At 31.7% G+C, this 14,350-nt stretch overlaps 1 protein-coding gene across 1 annotated transcript; it reads right to left on the minus strand.

Annotated features, from left to right (window-relative positions):
• Positions 1–10,231: 10,231 nt before the first annotated feature.
• On the minus strand, positions 10,232–13,705 carry LOC139890987 (chromatin remodeling protein EBS-like). Its single transcript, XM_071873922.1, has 5 exons — positions 13,473–13,705; positions 12,900–13,242; positions 12,731–12,799; positions 10,977–11,115; positions 10,232–10,584 (listed from the first exon to the last, which is right to left on the minus strand). Exons 1-5 carry the CDS (start codon positions 13,543–13,545, stop codon positions 10,558–10,560), a joined length of 651 nt encoding a protein of 216 aa, XP_071730023.1. The 5' UTR covers positions 13,546–13,705; the 3' UTR covers positions 10,232–10,557.
• Positions 13,706–14,350: the final 645 nt, after the last annotated feature.

A 14,350-nucleotide genomic window follows, 5' to 3' on the forward strand; every position in this document is an offset into this window, starting at 1 on the left:
TACCAAGCTACAGGGAAGTATGCCAGTGGTACAACTCAACGTAGAATATATTTTTCAGTTACTTGTGTCCATAACGTAAAACATAAAATACATGTATTCTCATCCCGAAATATTTAGAGTTTAAAAGTGGGACTATATACTCACCTAATGTATTTTGTAGTAAAAATACATATAACATCATTTAACATGAGCAAGGTTGGCCTTCGATTCACGAACCTATATCATTTGTATATATATTAAAACATATATTCGTAACTGGTAAATTATTTATTATATCCTAATTTATATAATGTATATATTTAATTTGTGTATATTTTCAAGGTGACAATATTATTTTAGTTATATATATATAGGTACATATGTCTAATGTTATAGTAAAATGTCTAAATTATTATATATGAGTATGTCTAAAGTAATTTATTATTATAGCTAATATATACATATAGTAATATTGTTTAAAACCTTTATTCTATTTTCATAATACTTTTAATAATAACGATACTGAAAACATTAGTTTTTGATATTATTAAATATAATGATATTAATATTAGTGATAATAATAATGATAATAATAAAAATTTTAAGAAAAGAAAACTACCTTTAAAGCCTTAAAAAAAATGTCCATAGCTGGGATTGAACTCGTGACCTCTCACTAATGCGACACCCCTCTTAACCACCCATCTAAATCTGTTTTCTGTTTTATGTACCGAATTATAGTCTTATAACCTATCTCATCGTCACCATTATATCATCATCAACGTTTCATTTATCATCATTTTAAAATGATCTTTCATCATCATCGTCATTATCGGTTACGATTGTGATCATTCATAATCCTCATGCAATTTAATTATCATTTCATTGAATTTTCATTATCCATTTCCCATCCATCTCCAATCTCGATTTCTACCTAGTCAATATGGGGTTCGGCCCAAGTAAATTTATAGGACATATTAAACTCACAATGGCCCGCTATCTATTTCAAAAAAAATCACGGCCCAAAGTACCAAAAGCCTTTAACCCATCAACCATGATAACATCTAATTCAAATAAGAGGTATACGTGTGTGTTTGATACCCTTGTCGGCTCCACCAGTTTGTTTAACAATCGACAATTCAATCTATTCTAGACCCACTTGTATTTGTTTATTATTGGTACAACTCTCTAGTCACCTTCCATCATTGTCCAAAAATATTTAGATATATATATAACGTTTTTTTTTTTTCCTTATTCTTCCATCATCATAATAATAGAAACAGGAAGTTGGATAGCATGGCCAGTTTAAGAGTTCTTTGAAAGAAAGTGGTGAGCAGGTACAGTAGCAATATAGCAGCAGTTTAATGATGGTGGTGGATATTTATGGTTCGAAGAAAGAGGTGGCTCGATGGTTGTTTTGCAGTGGTGGTGGCCGCTGTTGTCTGTTCACGAAGAGAATGAAAAGAGGTTGAAAAAAAAATGGTGGAGACGAGGATGGTGTGAGTTTGTTGTGTTCAAAAAAAAATAGAAACATAGATATGATAACAAGGTTGTGGTGACGGGTTCTAAGGGTTAAGGGTGTGATCAAACAGTAGCAATGACAAAAGTCCAGTAAAAACAAATTAGTAGGCTCGTTGGTGATTACGATAACATCGATGGTGATTGTGGTCGAAGATGATGGAGGACGCCTAGGATGAAGTGGCCGTTTGTGGTGTCTTGGTGGTATCAATTCCGATCGAAAGAGAAAGGTGTTTACAAGGGTGGCGTAGAGTGGAAAGATTATGGTGGTAGCTAAGGGAATTGGTGTGGGTTTATGGTTGCATAATGGAAAGAGGATGAGGATTTGATGGTAGTATAAGAATGGGTATAACCAGAGTAAATCGATAAGGGTTACAAGATGGTTTGAGTGTTCTTAGTTTGTCATCGAAATCAAAAACAGAAGGTGTTCGTTGTAGTAGTGATTTGTATCACGATGATAGAGAGATATGGAGATATATAGAGAGATGGAGATCAATCAAGGTGTTCGTGTAGGTATAGACGAAACAGAAAAATAGAAAGTTATGTGGCGGTTTTTGGTGTCTTCCGATGGTGTTAAAAAAAATGATGGTGATTCAAGAAATGTTAATGAAAAACGCAGAGTGAAGAAGAGTAATAGATGGAAGTGATTAGATAGGAATTGGATTCATATATGTATATACTATATCTATAAGGTAAGATAGATAGAGAATTGAGATTGTAATTTAACAGTTAAAGTTGATCCTAATTGATTTGTGATATCGACGTTTAACAAATTGGGTATTGACAATACATAATAGAACAAAGGAGAAAAGCAACACTAAATAAAAACAAATATAAAATCGAATAATATCTTAAATTGATTTGTTTATATATATATTCATGTGTTTATGTATATCCGAATATTTAACAATGTTTCTCTTATGATTATATATTTAGATTAGGATTACTCTTTTAATAAATATCATAATAATAACCTTAATATTTTAACTAATAGTAATATAAGTATAATAATAATATTATTAATAATTATGATAATAAGGATCTTTAATGATAATAATAGCAATTATAAAGATAATAAGAATTATAACAAATTATAGGTATCAAAATCTTATATCTAATACCCTGTTAACGTTATCAATTATTAAGTATATATCGTATATACACATAAATGTTCGTGAATCGTCAGGCTTGGTCAAAGGGTGACTAATTATCCGAATATAGATTTCAAACTTTCTAGACTCAACATTAAGGTTTTTGCTTATCGTGTCGGAAACATATAGAGATTAGGGTTTAAATTTGGTCGAAAATTTCCGGGTCGTTACAGGTCTAGTGTGATATCTATCTGTGATACCAATTATAACAACAGTTGGGGTAGAAACCCACCTAGAGTCTTTTCTACAATAGGGTGACCACTGAGTGTACCCCAGAAAATTGATTTATCGGTCCACGTGTCGGTCGTGTCCAAACGCAAAAGGGAAAATTTCATGAGCGCAAAGACTTCCCAAAAATTTTATAAAACCGCCATCCAAATTGGCGTAAGAGTTTCTATCAATGAACTTAAAGGTAAGTTTCATCCTTAAACGGAGGGTGAGAAGAACTGTGATCCAAAAACTCTGTAGAGTAATGCGAAAATTTGATAAAATCAATCAAAGGAGTTTTGAAAAAGCTTTAAACGTTTGATGTGACAACATAAATGGAACGAAGTTCTTAGTAAATTTAAAAGTATGTACAACGTGTACCATTTTATATAAAACAAATTGACTTAGTCAAACAGCTCAATAAATGAGTGGTTTTAAAATAATTTTGAAGGTATGATTTAGTATATACTAGCCAAAATAGGTAAGGGTAAATTTATTCATTTGAATTCATACATACATATATGATTTTATAAATTGTATACATGACAAAATATTTCATTACTTCTATTCGCCCATAATCCCGTGAGAACCGCCCAATTAGACAAATGTGTAAAACTTCCGATGATAAATAGAGTATCTGTATTTCAGAGGTTACAAGTTGAAGTATGATCATGGATGATCGAGTAAAGTACTTGAATCGTCGTGCGACATTTGACCAACAAATATTAAGAGGTCAAGAAAATCAATGAGTTAAATGTTGTTTTGACTATTATCAGGACATAAGTCCTTGGGCCAAAACTGTTCCCGAGCGAAGCTGTTGCTAACAAGCGAGTTATGAAGGATAGAGCATGAGATACATAATCTGGTTAAAACGAGCTTCTCGTATATCAACAAATAAGGTAATGAATATTTTCCCTACCCATGTAATACATCGGAATTTCTGAATGAGTAGTGTAAAAATTTTCTTTGACTCGCTTTCTATTCCTCATGTCATAATATTGGGACTTCTTTATGAATTAACGTAATATAATCATGTTGGCCTGATGCCATTATATTTCACTAATTCATAGTTCCATTCCAATAGCACTACATGAGGTCAGGACACGCGATCAACCTCGAATTTCCACACAATTTCTCTAAAACGATTTCTTAAACAATGTGCTAAGGATAGCACAAGAAACAAAAACATCAAAAGTAATGGATAGGAGTAACGATGACATAAAAATGTCTTCGAAGTACCAAGAATCTCTAAAAGTCAAGAATGGCGTTTTCCGGTTCAAAAACCAAAGCATATAGGCACAACGGCACAAGGCACGTAATATAACAAGAATGTTATATACCAAAACATAATAGCTGACATTGAAATGCCGAGCATTTAGAAGTCAAGAATGACATCCCTCGGTTTCACTACCCGAGGTATTCTTATAAGGACAAGTTCGCAAGAGTCGGAGAATACGCTTAAATCAGAATGGGAGTTCCTCCCGGATTCAGAACATAATAGAGATGTATGTATGATAACAATATACATACCAATACGATACAGATAATCACATATAATAATATATTATAGGTTGGGCTGTAGACTAGACTCACTAATGCACCCTATTGACTCAGGTAACGACATCAATGCAGCCTAATTCCCTACAACCAGAGGTCTGATACCAACTGAAATGACCCATCAAAGTACACTTGACGACCATCGTTATCTTCGTCCCACAGCTTGATCACAACTCTATATGAATTTGATAAATAACCTTGCATTCTTTATTTAAAAATAATTTTCTATAAAGGAAACCTACCAAAATATGTAAGTTTAGAAAAACCATACATTATTACTTAACCAAAAGTTGACCAAAATAAGTCAACGACATCCACTATTAAATGTATCAAAATAGAATGCAAGTTAATGTTTAACAAAAGCTGTCATCATAAATATGCAGATTCTCTAAGCACAGCGGAAGCAATCAATCATGAACCTGAGAATAAAACATGCGAGTAACTGTCAACAAAAATGTTGAGTGAATTATAGGTTTAATATTGCAAACAATATTTAATTTAAACCATAAAAATTTATGTTTGAAAACATAAAAGCTCCCTTTTTGAACCACAAAATTATATGCTAGAAAACATATAAAAACATTATTCCATTTTCCGTGAGCCACCTGGTAACCACTTAACCATTTATTTACCCTTGTCAAACACAATAATAATATACACTGAACAAGTGTATCTTCAACTAAATACGAAGTACTAAACATTCCGATTATAAATTGCTAGCGCGACTAGCTCGAAATGGGGTTGTCAGACCCGATAGATCTATCCATAGGATTCGCGTTCACCAGTAGAAACCAGTTATTACAATTACCAGATTAGGGAATATTTTCGTTCGACTCACAATGAATAATTTAAACCAACTTCTACTTGTGTCCAATATGAAAAATAAAATGCATGTATTCTCATCCCAAAAGATTTAAGATAGAAAAATGGGACTATAAATCACCTTAATAGCAAATGAAGTAACCACACAATAATGCGAACAACAAATGAAGTAAAGTGATCAGGAATGATCACAACGCTGACCTATAAATAAAGCAGGTCGATATAAATAACTAATTTAGGTCAAGTCTTAGTATGATAGCTATTGTAGATGTTGCAAGTAGACATAGACCAACACTCAACATGCATTGGTTTGATCGGAACAGCGTACGAACACACACTTTCTATTTTTAGGAAGTTTCTATTTTTAGCAGGTTTCCATTTTTGGAAAGTTTCTATTTTAGGAAAGTTTCTATTTTTGGAAAGTTTCCAAATTTAGAAAGTTTCCTTATTTAGAAAGTTGCTATTTTTGGAAAGTTTATAAGTTAGGAATGTTTCCTTAATTAGAAAGTCAACAGAAGTCAACTGAAAGTCAAAGTCAATCGAAAGTCAACTCAAAAGTCAACCTTGGTCAAACATAGTCAACATTGATTTTTAAAGTATAAGTTATATTAATAATATAGGTTATAACGTTAATTAAAGTCATATATGTATAATTATGTCATAACATAAGTTTAATTAAATTAAATTGAATTATTAAAGTTAACATAAGTTTAAATGATATAATTGATATAACATAAGTATTTAATTAGATAATTAAATATTAATCATAATATAAGTATTATTAATTAATAATAAATTTTAAATCATATCATAAGTATTATTAATTAATAATGAACTATTAATCATATCATAAGTTTCTAATTATAATTATTAAATCATAAGTATTTAATAATTAAATTATAATTAAATAATAACTAAGCCTTATAATAATTAAATAATTAATTAGTCCTTATTATAAGTCTTATTATAATAATCTCATAATATAAGTTTAATACTTACCATAAGTATTTTTCATTAACAATAAAAGTATTATTAATCATAAGTTTAATTAAATTATAATTAATTAATAAATGATATAATAAATATATATATCATAAGTCTTAAATTAAATTAATTACTTTTTATATCATAAGTAATTTATTAATAATGACATTCATTATTTATATCATAAGTCTTATTTAATAACCATAAGTTTTAATTAAAAGTTCATCGGGTCATAACTTGAGCCCCGGGAATCAGTTTTCGGCAAGTCTTATATATATTTTCGCCTAACCAACCCACCCGACACATTAGTGTGCTCAAGAACATCCCAAGAACAGCAAACAAGTCGTGATTATCAGCCATTAAACAACTTGTAGCTTTAATCCGTTCAAAAACATGTTTTAGTCATACCGGGTGATCCGTGGCTCGGATTTCGATGACCCGAACATGAAAGTTCATCCCATCATCAATCCTAACACACTAGTACACCCTAAATACTCCAAAAATGATCACAAAGTCGGACCATACCTGTACCCATTCGTTTTCACCTTTTAATCTCAACAAAACACCATTTTAAGCATATCTAGAGCTCCGGGAATCGAAATAACACGAATCCGGAGTCTAAAATTAATGTCTTGATGAGAGGAACTCATCTAGACACTTTAATTTCACTTTTATATCAGTTAATTTTACAGAAATGAACAAACAAGCTGCTGTCCCAAAACAATCAAACCGAAAACATGAATTAACGAGCATTTCTACGCATACAATCAACAATACAATAACATATAAGCATCATACTATCATTATAACATATAAAAACAGAAAAATAAATGAAAAATTGAAAATCTAGGGTTATGGTTTATACCCTAATCAAGAATCAAAACATATGGTTGCGTAGAGAAGAACGAGATGAATCCGATTTTGATGAAAGCCCTTTGATCCAAACAAGAATTGATTGAAGATGATGATGGGTATGGTGATGCTAGGTGACGGCTAGGGATGGGGGGAAAAGAGAGCTTTTTAAGTTTTGTGGTGTGAGAGAAATGACTAGTAACAAAATAGATGGAAAAAGGATTAAGGCTTAAAATGGAATTAAAAGTCAAAAATCAAACCCCCCCCCCCTGTAAGGAGTTCGGCCAAAAATCCCATGAGGGTGGACTCCATTGGCCCAAATTTGATAAAAGACTAGTTACATTTGGCTCGAACGCCCGAACGAACCCCGAAACGCGAAAACACGACTACGCGATTGAAAATTCGGAGAGATAACAAATACGCGACGAAAAATATATATAAACACTATATGTAAATATATGACATTAAAATATCATATTTTAAATAATTAGGACTTAAAAATCCCAAAAGCTCGACCGTTGGTTTGAAAACCGAAAAGATTCGCCGGATAGAAATCCACGACACGTAGAAACGTATAATTTAAAATATGAATACAAATATTCATTTAACACATAATAATTAATATATTATTACAAAAATAATAATATAGGTCATAGAAATGACGTGGCACAAATAACAGTTAACGGTCGTTAAATAATTAACGGTAAAAGATAACGGAAAAAGTAGGGTCGTTACAGTTATAGAATTGATTAGATTCATAAGTTCGTTTGGGCTTAAGGTTTAAATTTAAGAATAAAATCGATTTTCTGAGTTTTGGTTCATGTGTTTATCGATGTTCAAACTACTGGGATTTTAAAATTGCAGGTGAAGAAGACCAAGTGCCATTTTAATTTAAGGTGACGAAGACCAAGTAGCAACACAATGTTTCATGCATAGTCAACGAATCCATGTGCCGTTTTAAAATTTCAATTATGTAATACTCCGTAATTCTTAGTAAACATATCATAATTTGATCTGATGAGTATGAATTAAAGATGGCTAGACGAGTATGAATTAATGATAAAAAGTCGAATCAAAGATAAAAGTATGAATTAAAGATAAAAAATAGATAAAAAGTCGAATTAAAAGTTGAGGGACTCGGATTGCAATTTTGTGTATAAACGAAGGACCAACGAAGTAAAAAGTTAAAGAAAAGAGTAAAAAAACGATTTTAACCTCACATGCATGGCACATGTCAAAGGTTAACGACCAATTTAGACGGAAGTCAGACAGAGGGACTCGGATTGCAAAATTTTGCAATTTTAAGGACTCGAAAATTCAAAAAAAAACGTGAGGGACTCAGATGCAATTTCGTGTATAATTGAAGGACCAACGGAGCAAAAAAGTCAGGATAAAAAATGACTTTTTCCACGTAATCATGTTACCGGTTGTAACATGTTTGGTGCATACAATAGGAGAGATTACAAAGTTCAATGCATACAATAGGAGAGTTGAAAGCAGGATGCATACAATTAGGGATGGCAATGGCCACCCGATCCAGTGGATATCCACCCGCTTCATGATAGATATGGATGAACCCAAATGGATATGGATATGGATACAGATATGGATATGGATGAACCTAAATGGATATTGATATGGACATGGATGAAAAGTTTCATCCATGGATATATCAATTACCACCCGAAATACGTAAACAAATACGTATATATATATATATATATATATATATATATATATATATATATATATATATATATATATATATATATATATATATATATATATATACTATTACAAGTTCATCTACCGTTAGATTTACATTTTTCTTTCAACCTCGTAACAAAATAACTATAATATATTACAATAAAACATGTATATCTAATAAAATAAACTTACAGATTTCATATTTAATTTATTATAATCTATGTTTTATAATAAATTTAACAAATTTTGTTATATCTTCGACAAATATTACACATTTTTATGTATAGAATTAAATAATGTCATTTATATTTATTTTTGCTATACTATGTTTTCGTTTTAATCACACATTAGAAAATATTATAACAATTTTTTTAATATCTATTGGATATCCATTAATCCGCTTAATCCACTGGATATGGATATGGATATGGATATGGACGGATGACCTGAAACTAAATGGATATGGATATGGATGTGGATGAACAAAAACTAAATGAATATGGATATGGATACGACATCACCCGATCCATATCCGATCCATTGTCATCCCTACATACAATAGGATAAGTGGGAATGTTCGATGCATTTTCAATCAATTTTCCCTTTTATCAATCCCGTGTTGCATCAAAGCAAGAGTTTTTAAGTAAGTTCATTTTATAATAGTTAGGATTATCATGTATTTGTTTTTTTTATTAAATAAAATTATAAATTCGAAAATTTAGTTGCGTTACAATCTAGTCATCGTGTATTTGTAAACTGTTGTTAAAATGTATCAATATCAATTATAAATTTTACCACCTAGTATTTATCTGAGTGTATGGAGGCTGAACTGTGAGGACTCTGTCTTGGGTTCGAAGCGTAGGGGAGGTGAACTTTGAGGATGTTATTTCCCGGGTTCAAATCTCCTTGGTGGTTTTTACCGATTTCAGTTACCATATGGGACGAAATGGTTTCCTCTGGAGGGTGAGTGTGTAAAATATGATCGGGTGAGTGGTTTTTATCCCCGTTATTGATTCAAAAATCGCCGTTCTAAAAAAGAAATGATGTATGCTTGCATTTTATTTTAGAAATTTTTTAACGACAATCTTAATGATTGTTGTTAAAATGTATAATATTATTGTACAATTTATCAATCGTCGAAGTTAGTAATAATATACGACTGTTGTCTACAACATTTTAACGCAGGTTAACACCACCCCAATTGATGTTAATTCCTAGGGGATTCTTAAATCGTTTTCATTTGGTTGATTTCACACAAACGAACTTTCATGGATAAACCATAAACTAAAGAGGTAGTGATAATTCCACCATCGAAATGATAGATCCATCAAGATTATTCATCAACTAGTTATAATGTACAAATCTTTTTGATGGATTATCAATTTGGATGATAAATTAATTCGTTTGTATGGTCAAAAATGTGACTGCAATTGAGAATTCAGATTTTTCAGATATATAAATAGATAGAGGGGACTGACAAACACTCAAATTCTGATGTCAAGCTAAATGTGTTTATAATAATGGAATGGGCTCATTCATGCACCAAGCTCAACATTTGTTCTTCTACTAAAGTTTTGGCAGCAATTGTGCCAGAGTCTTATAACACTAGCCTAAAATTAACCAAGGCAAAGATAGATGGGTATATTTCACACAAATAAATAACAGACAGACAGAAAGCTTATTGCTTGTGCAAGCACACTCTCTTCTTTGCACTATACAAATTTCCCCACAACAAGCCCAGAAGCTAATTTAACTTGAAGATAATCATTACCCTCTTCATCGGTTACCTCTTTCTGCGTTTTGGCTCCACCTGCACCACCCATCACATAAGCGGTTTAGGTGACAAACAAGAAAATGAAACTATAAACCACTTCACAACAGTTGTTGGCAAACACAAAAATGAAACATAAGCGGTTTAGGTGACAAAAAAAAAAAAAAGAAACAATAAACACCTGACAACAGTGTGGTTCAGTTTACTGTGGCCATGCTACAAGTTAGAGACTAATCTCAATCTATTCCGAATTTCAAGGGGACTGTGCACTTTACAGGATTCCACTTAATAGGTATCCATGTATGAGAACAGGCGTACGAATTAATGGGCAACCAAATTTTGGCAATTTGAATAAAACGAGAAATAAATTTCAAGTTATATGAAGATCTCAAGAAAGTGTGCTGTCAAATAGCAGGATGAAATCGGCTGACCTTGGCATCAGAAGATGGAGATACTGGGAATGAGTCCAATGGTCTTTTAGCATCATCATCAGAGGAGCAGTCAGAGCACAAAAACTGCTCCAGTTTCTTCGCCTCTTCAATTGACATGCCCATGCAATTAGGATGAAACCTGCAAGTAAAATGGGGACTCACTCAGAATGTGTATACAGACAAAACTGCCTTCATATTTTTAGAAAAGCGTATATGTGTTTTTATTCTAGTACATCATCACAAACAAATTGCTAAATAGCCATATCAAATACCAAGACAATGGTAGTCCATTCACAGCTAAGTAGAGAATAGCTATATGCATATGTATATAATCCACACCCACCTACATGTTTGTGTGTATTATTGTATCTGTATTAACAGGTATGAATTATTTGGGTCTGTTTCCGAAAGTTCATACATCAGCCTAGCTGCACTCTTGCAGGAGTCTGAGTTGGTACCTGAAGGAAACTTAGGTTTGCAGGTATTCAGCTTGAGACTTGCTTGTGAGGTCATGGCTGAGAACATGAGTTATTCTCACAGTTGAACCATGCCTAAAAACTAGCGTCCTAGTTATTCATCGATCATATAGTTCACATGTTTTGTGTTATATCATTTCGGTAATGGTTTGCATATTTCCTAACAATACATGTGTGTGTGTGTGTAATTGTATATCTAAAATATAATAACCCTACGTTAAACATTTCTAACTTCAATTTTAAACCCATGAATTTTAAACACCTAGCATCTTTGGAGATGAGAGTGCCGAATACTTTTAATTCTATAGACTTGTGACCACACCCCTACCTTGATGATAAAAAATGAATATCAATATATGATAGATATATATCTAGTAACTAGTAATCTCATTGAACCGATATATCATTCATAGCCTCACTCCCTCAATGCATTGGTCTCACCAAGTCATCAGGACTTCACAAATTCATAGACCAAAACAAGTCTCTGTATGTTATTATGCAAACAATAACAATGACTGACACGTGTAGTATAATTTAAAACACTAAACAGGTGAATCATATTATAAATAATTTATAAATTTCAAACCACTTAAACAAGAGCACAATGAATTTCAGTTAGATGTAGTATATGTTGCAAACACTATTGACCATCAATGTTGTCCTGCATACAGGTGAACGCCAGAGAACAATAAATGATGATTTGCATACATGCAATAGCCTCAAATAGTCAAATCTGTTTATAAATTTATAAATGCATACAACGTGATAGTGCAAAGTTTTTAATTTAAGCAGAAAATGGCGTATTAGGGCAAAGATTTTCATGCAAAACAAATAGCGTAAATGAAAGTGATTTTATTTCTGTATTAAGAATCCCAATGTCTAGGGTTCTCAAACCAAGTAGCTTTCTTTCAAATGTTATATTACGTCTAATGTTAGAATTATATTATAACGTGATCTGTTGCCTTTTTTATAAATATATAGAAATTTCTCAAACAAAATTATTCTAGCGCTATTTCTTTAAGTTTTCTTATTATGGCAACTAAATGATATCAGTAGAACTCCACTTTAATCATATCTAACCCTACCAAGCTACCATCTTTTTATCTTTTTGTCCCCAAAACATGAACCTTTAACAAGATTCACACAACTTAAACCATTAGAACCCATAATAACTATCATAATCACATTATATATAATATATAATATATATACTAACGTAAATAAACTTGTCATACTGCAAACTTCAAAATATAAATTAACAGTCACAAAAATATATACCAGTCCTTGCATCCTTCGCATTGAACCATTAAGTCATCAGGGTTATAAGGCATTTCACATTTGCAGTACCTATTAGAAAAACAAATGGATTAGTTAGTTAATCTAATGCTCAAATTCAGACCAAAGACTCAAACTTGCAACTAACAGGAGTTAATTAATTAGGACTCACACTGCAACACGATCAGGAGTAAAGCCACCTGTAGCAGCCTTATACTCAAATCGACAAAAGTAATCCTCAGTACCAACATTATCAAGTTTCGTATAGTTCTTAAACGAATGAACAATACATTTCCCTTCAATCGTATGCGCGCTTTGCATATCATAATGATCCGAAAGGAACAACTCTTTCACTCCATGAAACTGTCTTCGTCCACCGATCGATTCCTCAGGTCTATAATACCACCTGACCCTAACTTTCACATTGTTCCTATGATCAGCTTCAAGCTTCTCAACTCGAGCCACATATGGTGGCTTATCAGAATCAGATGGCCTCATTAACACACAGTCACCAGCTACAACATTTAAAAAAGTCAAACGGCTAGTCAACATACGCAAATTCATTCAATTTCATTTTTATTTTAATAATCTAACTAATAATAATAACAATAATGTAAAAGCTCAATAACAAGTCAACAAAAGTCAGCAATCAACTACAGTACATAATTACATAATATATTATATATGTATTCAAATTCAACATATATGCAGATATAGAGATAGAAGTGTGTATGTATGTACGTACGTCGGACGACTTTGTTGGTGCCCTTAATAGTGTAGGAATCGACATCTTTTTTGCCAGGTTTGGTTTTGGCCATTGATGAGTGTAGAAGATGATGAATTTTATGAAGTGAAATGTAATGGATTTTGAATAATTAGAAATGGTGGAAAAATTGGGACAAAAATTGGAAACCCTAGAATTTAGGTGGCAGTGTCGGAAGGAGGGGATGAACTAGTGTGTGTGGGAGGGGGTTGGTTGAGTGTGGGGTGGTGTATGGTAAGGGGGTGGGGTGTCGTTTAGTTAAAGGCGCTTGAAACTTCACTGTTTACCTCAAACCATGCAAACTATATAACGGGATACATTACATTGATGTTCACGATTGATTGATTTTGGTTTGTTTCACAAAAGTTGCTATATTAATATTAATTATTAATAATTAATAATTATATTATTACTCTGTATTTTATTTTACTACTCCGTATTACGGAGTAAATAAGTTTCTTTATGGCTAACTTACAAAAAATGGTGAAATAGAAAATTTGAGGTTAAGTTGCAAAGGAATTTATGAAAGTAAATTTCTTATAAGATATATAAAAAATATATCCACATGTACTTGAGAAAAGAAATTAATGAATATACCAAATACATTTACCAGTATTTAAGGAAAAATTGAATCAATGATTCTTAAATGTGTTTCAAAATCGTAGACATATCCTTGAAAATAATAATGATAATTAATAAATTTATTTAAAGCAACCTGGAAAAGTTATCTTATACATTTTGAGATAGTGAATACATATCATACACGTTATGTTTATTTTGGAATAGACAAAATGTTGTACAAGTATTTAACTTTTAATTTGTAACCGATTATTTAAGTATGATGACTCGAAAAATTTCGA

The sequence above is a fragment of the Rutidosis leptorrhynchoides genome, chromosome 2, assembly GCF_046630445.1.
Source record: "Rutidosis leptorrhynchoides isolate AG116_Rl617_1_P2 chromosome 2, CSIRO_AGI_Rlap_v1, whole genome shotgun sequence".
NCBI lineage: Eukaryota > Viridiplantae > Streptophyta > Magnoliopsida > Asterales > Asteraceae > Rutidosis > Rutidosis leptorrhynchoides.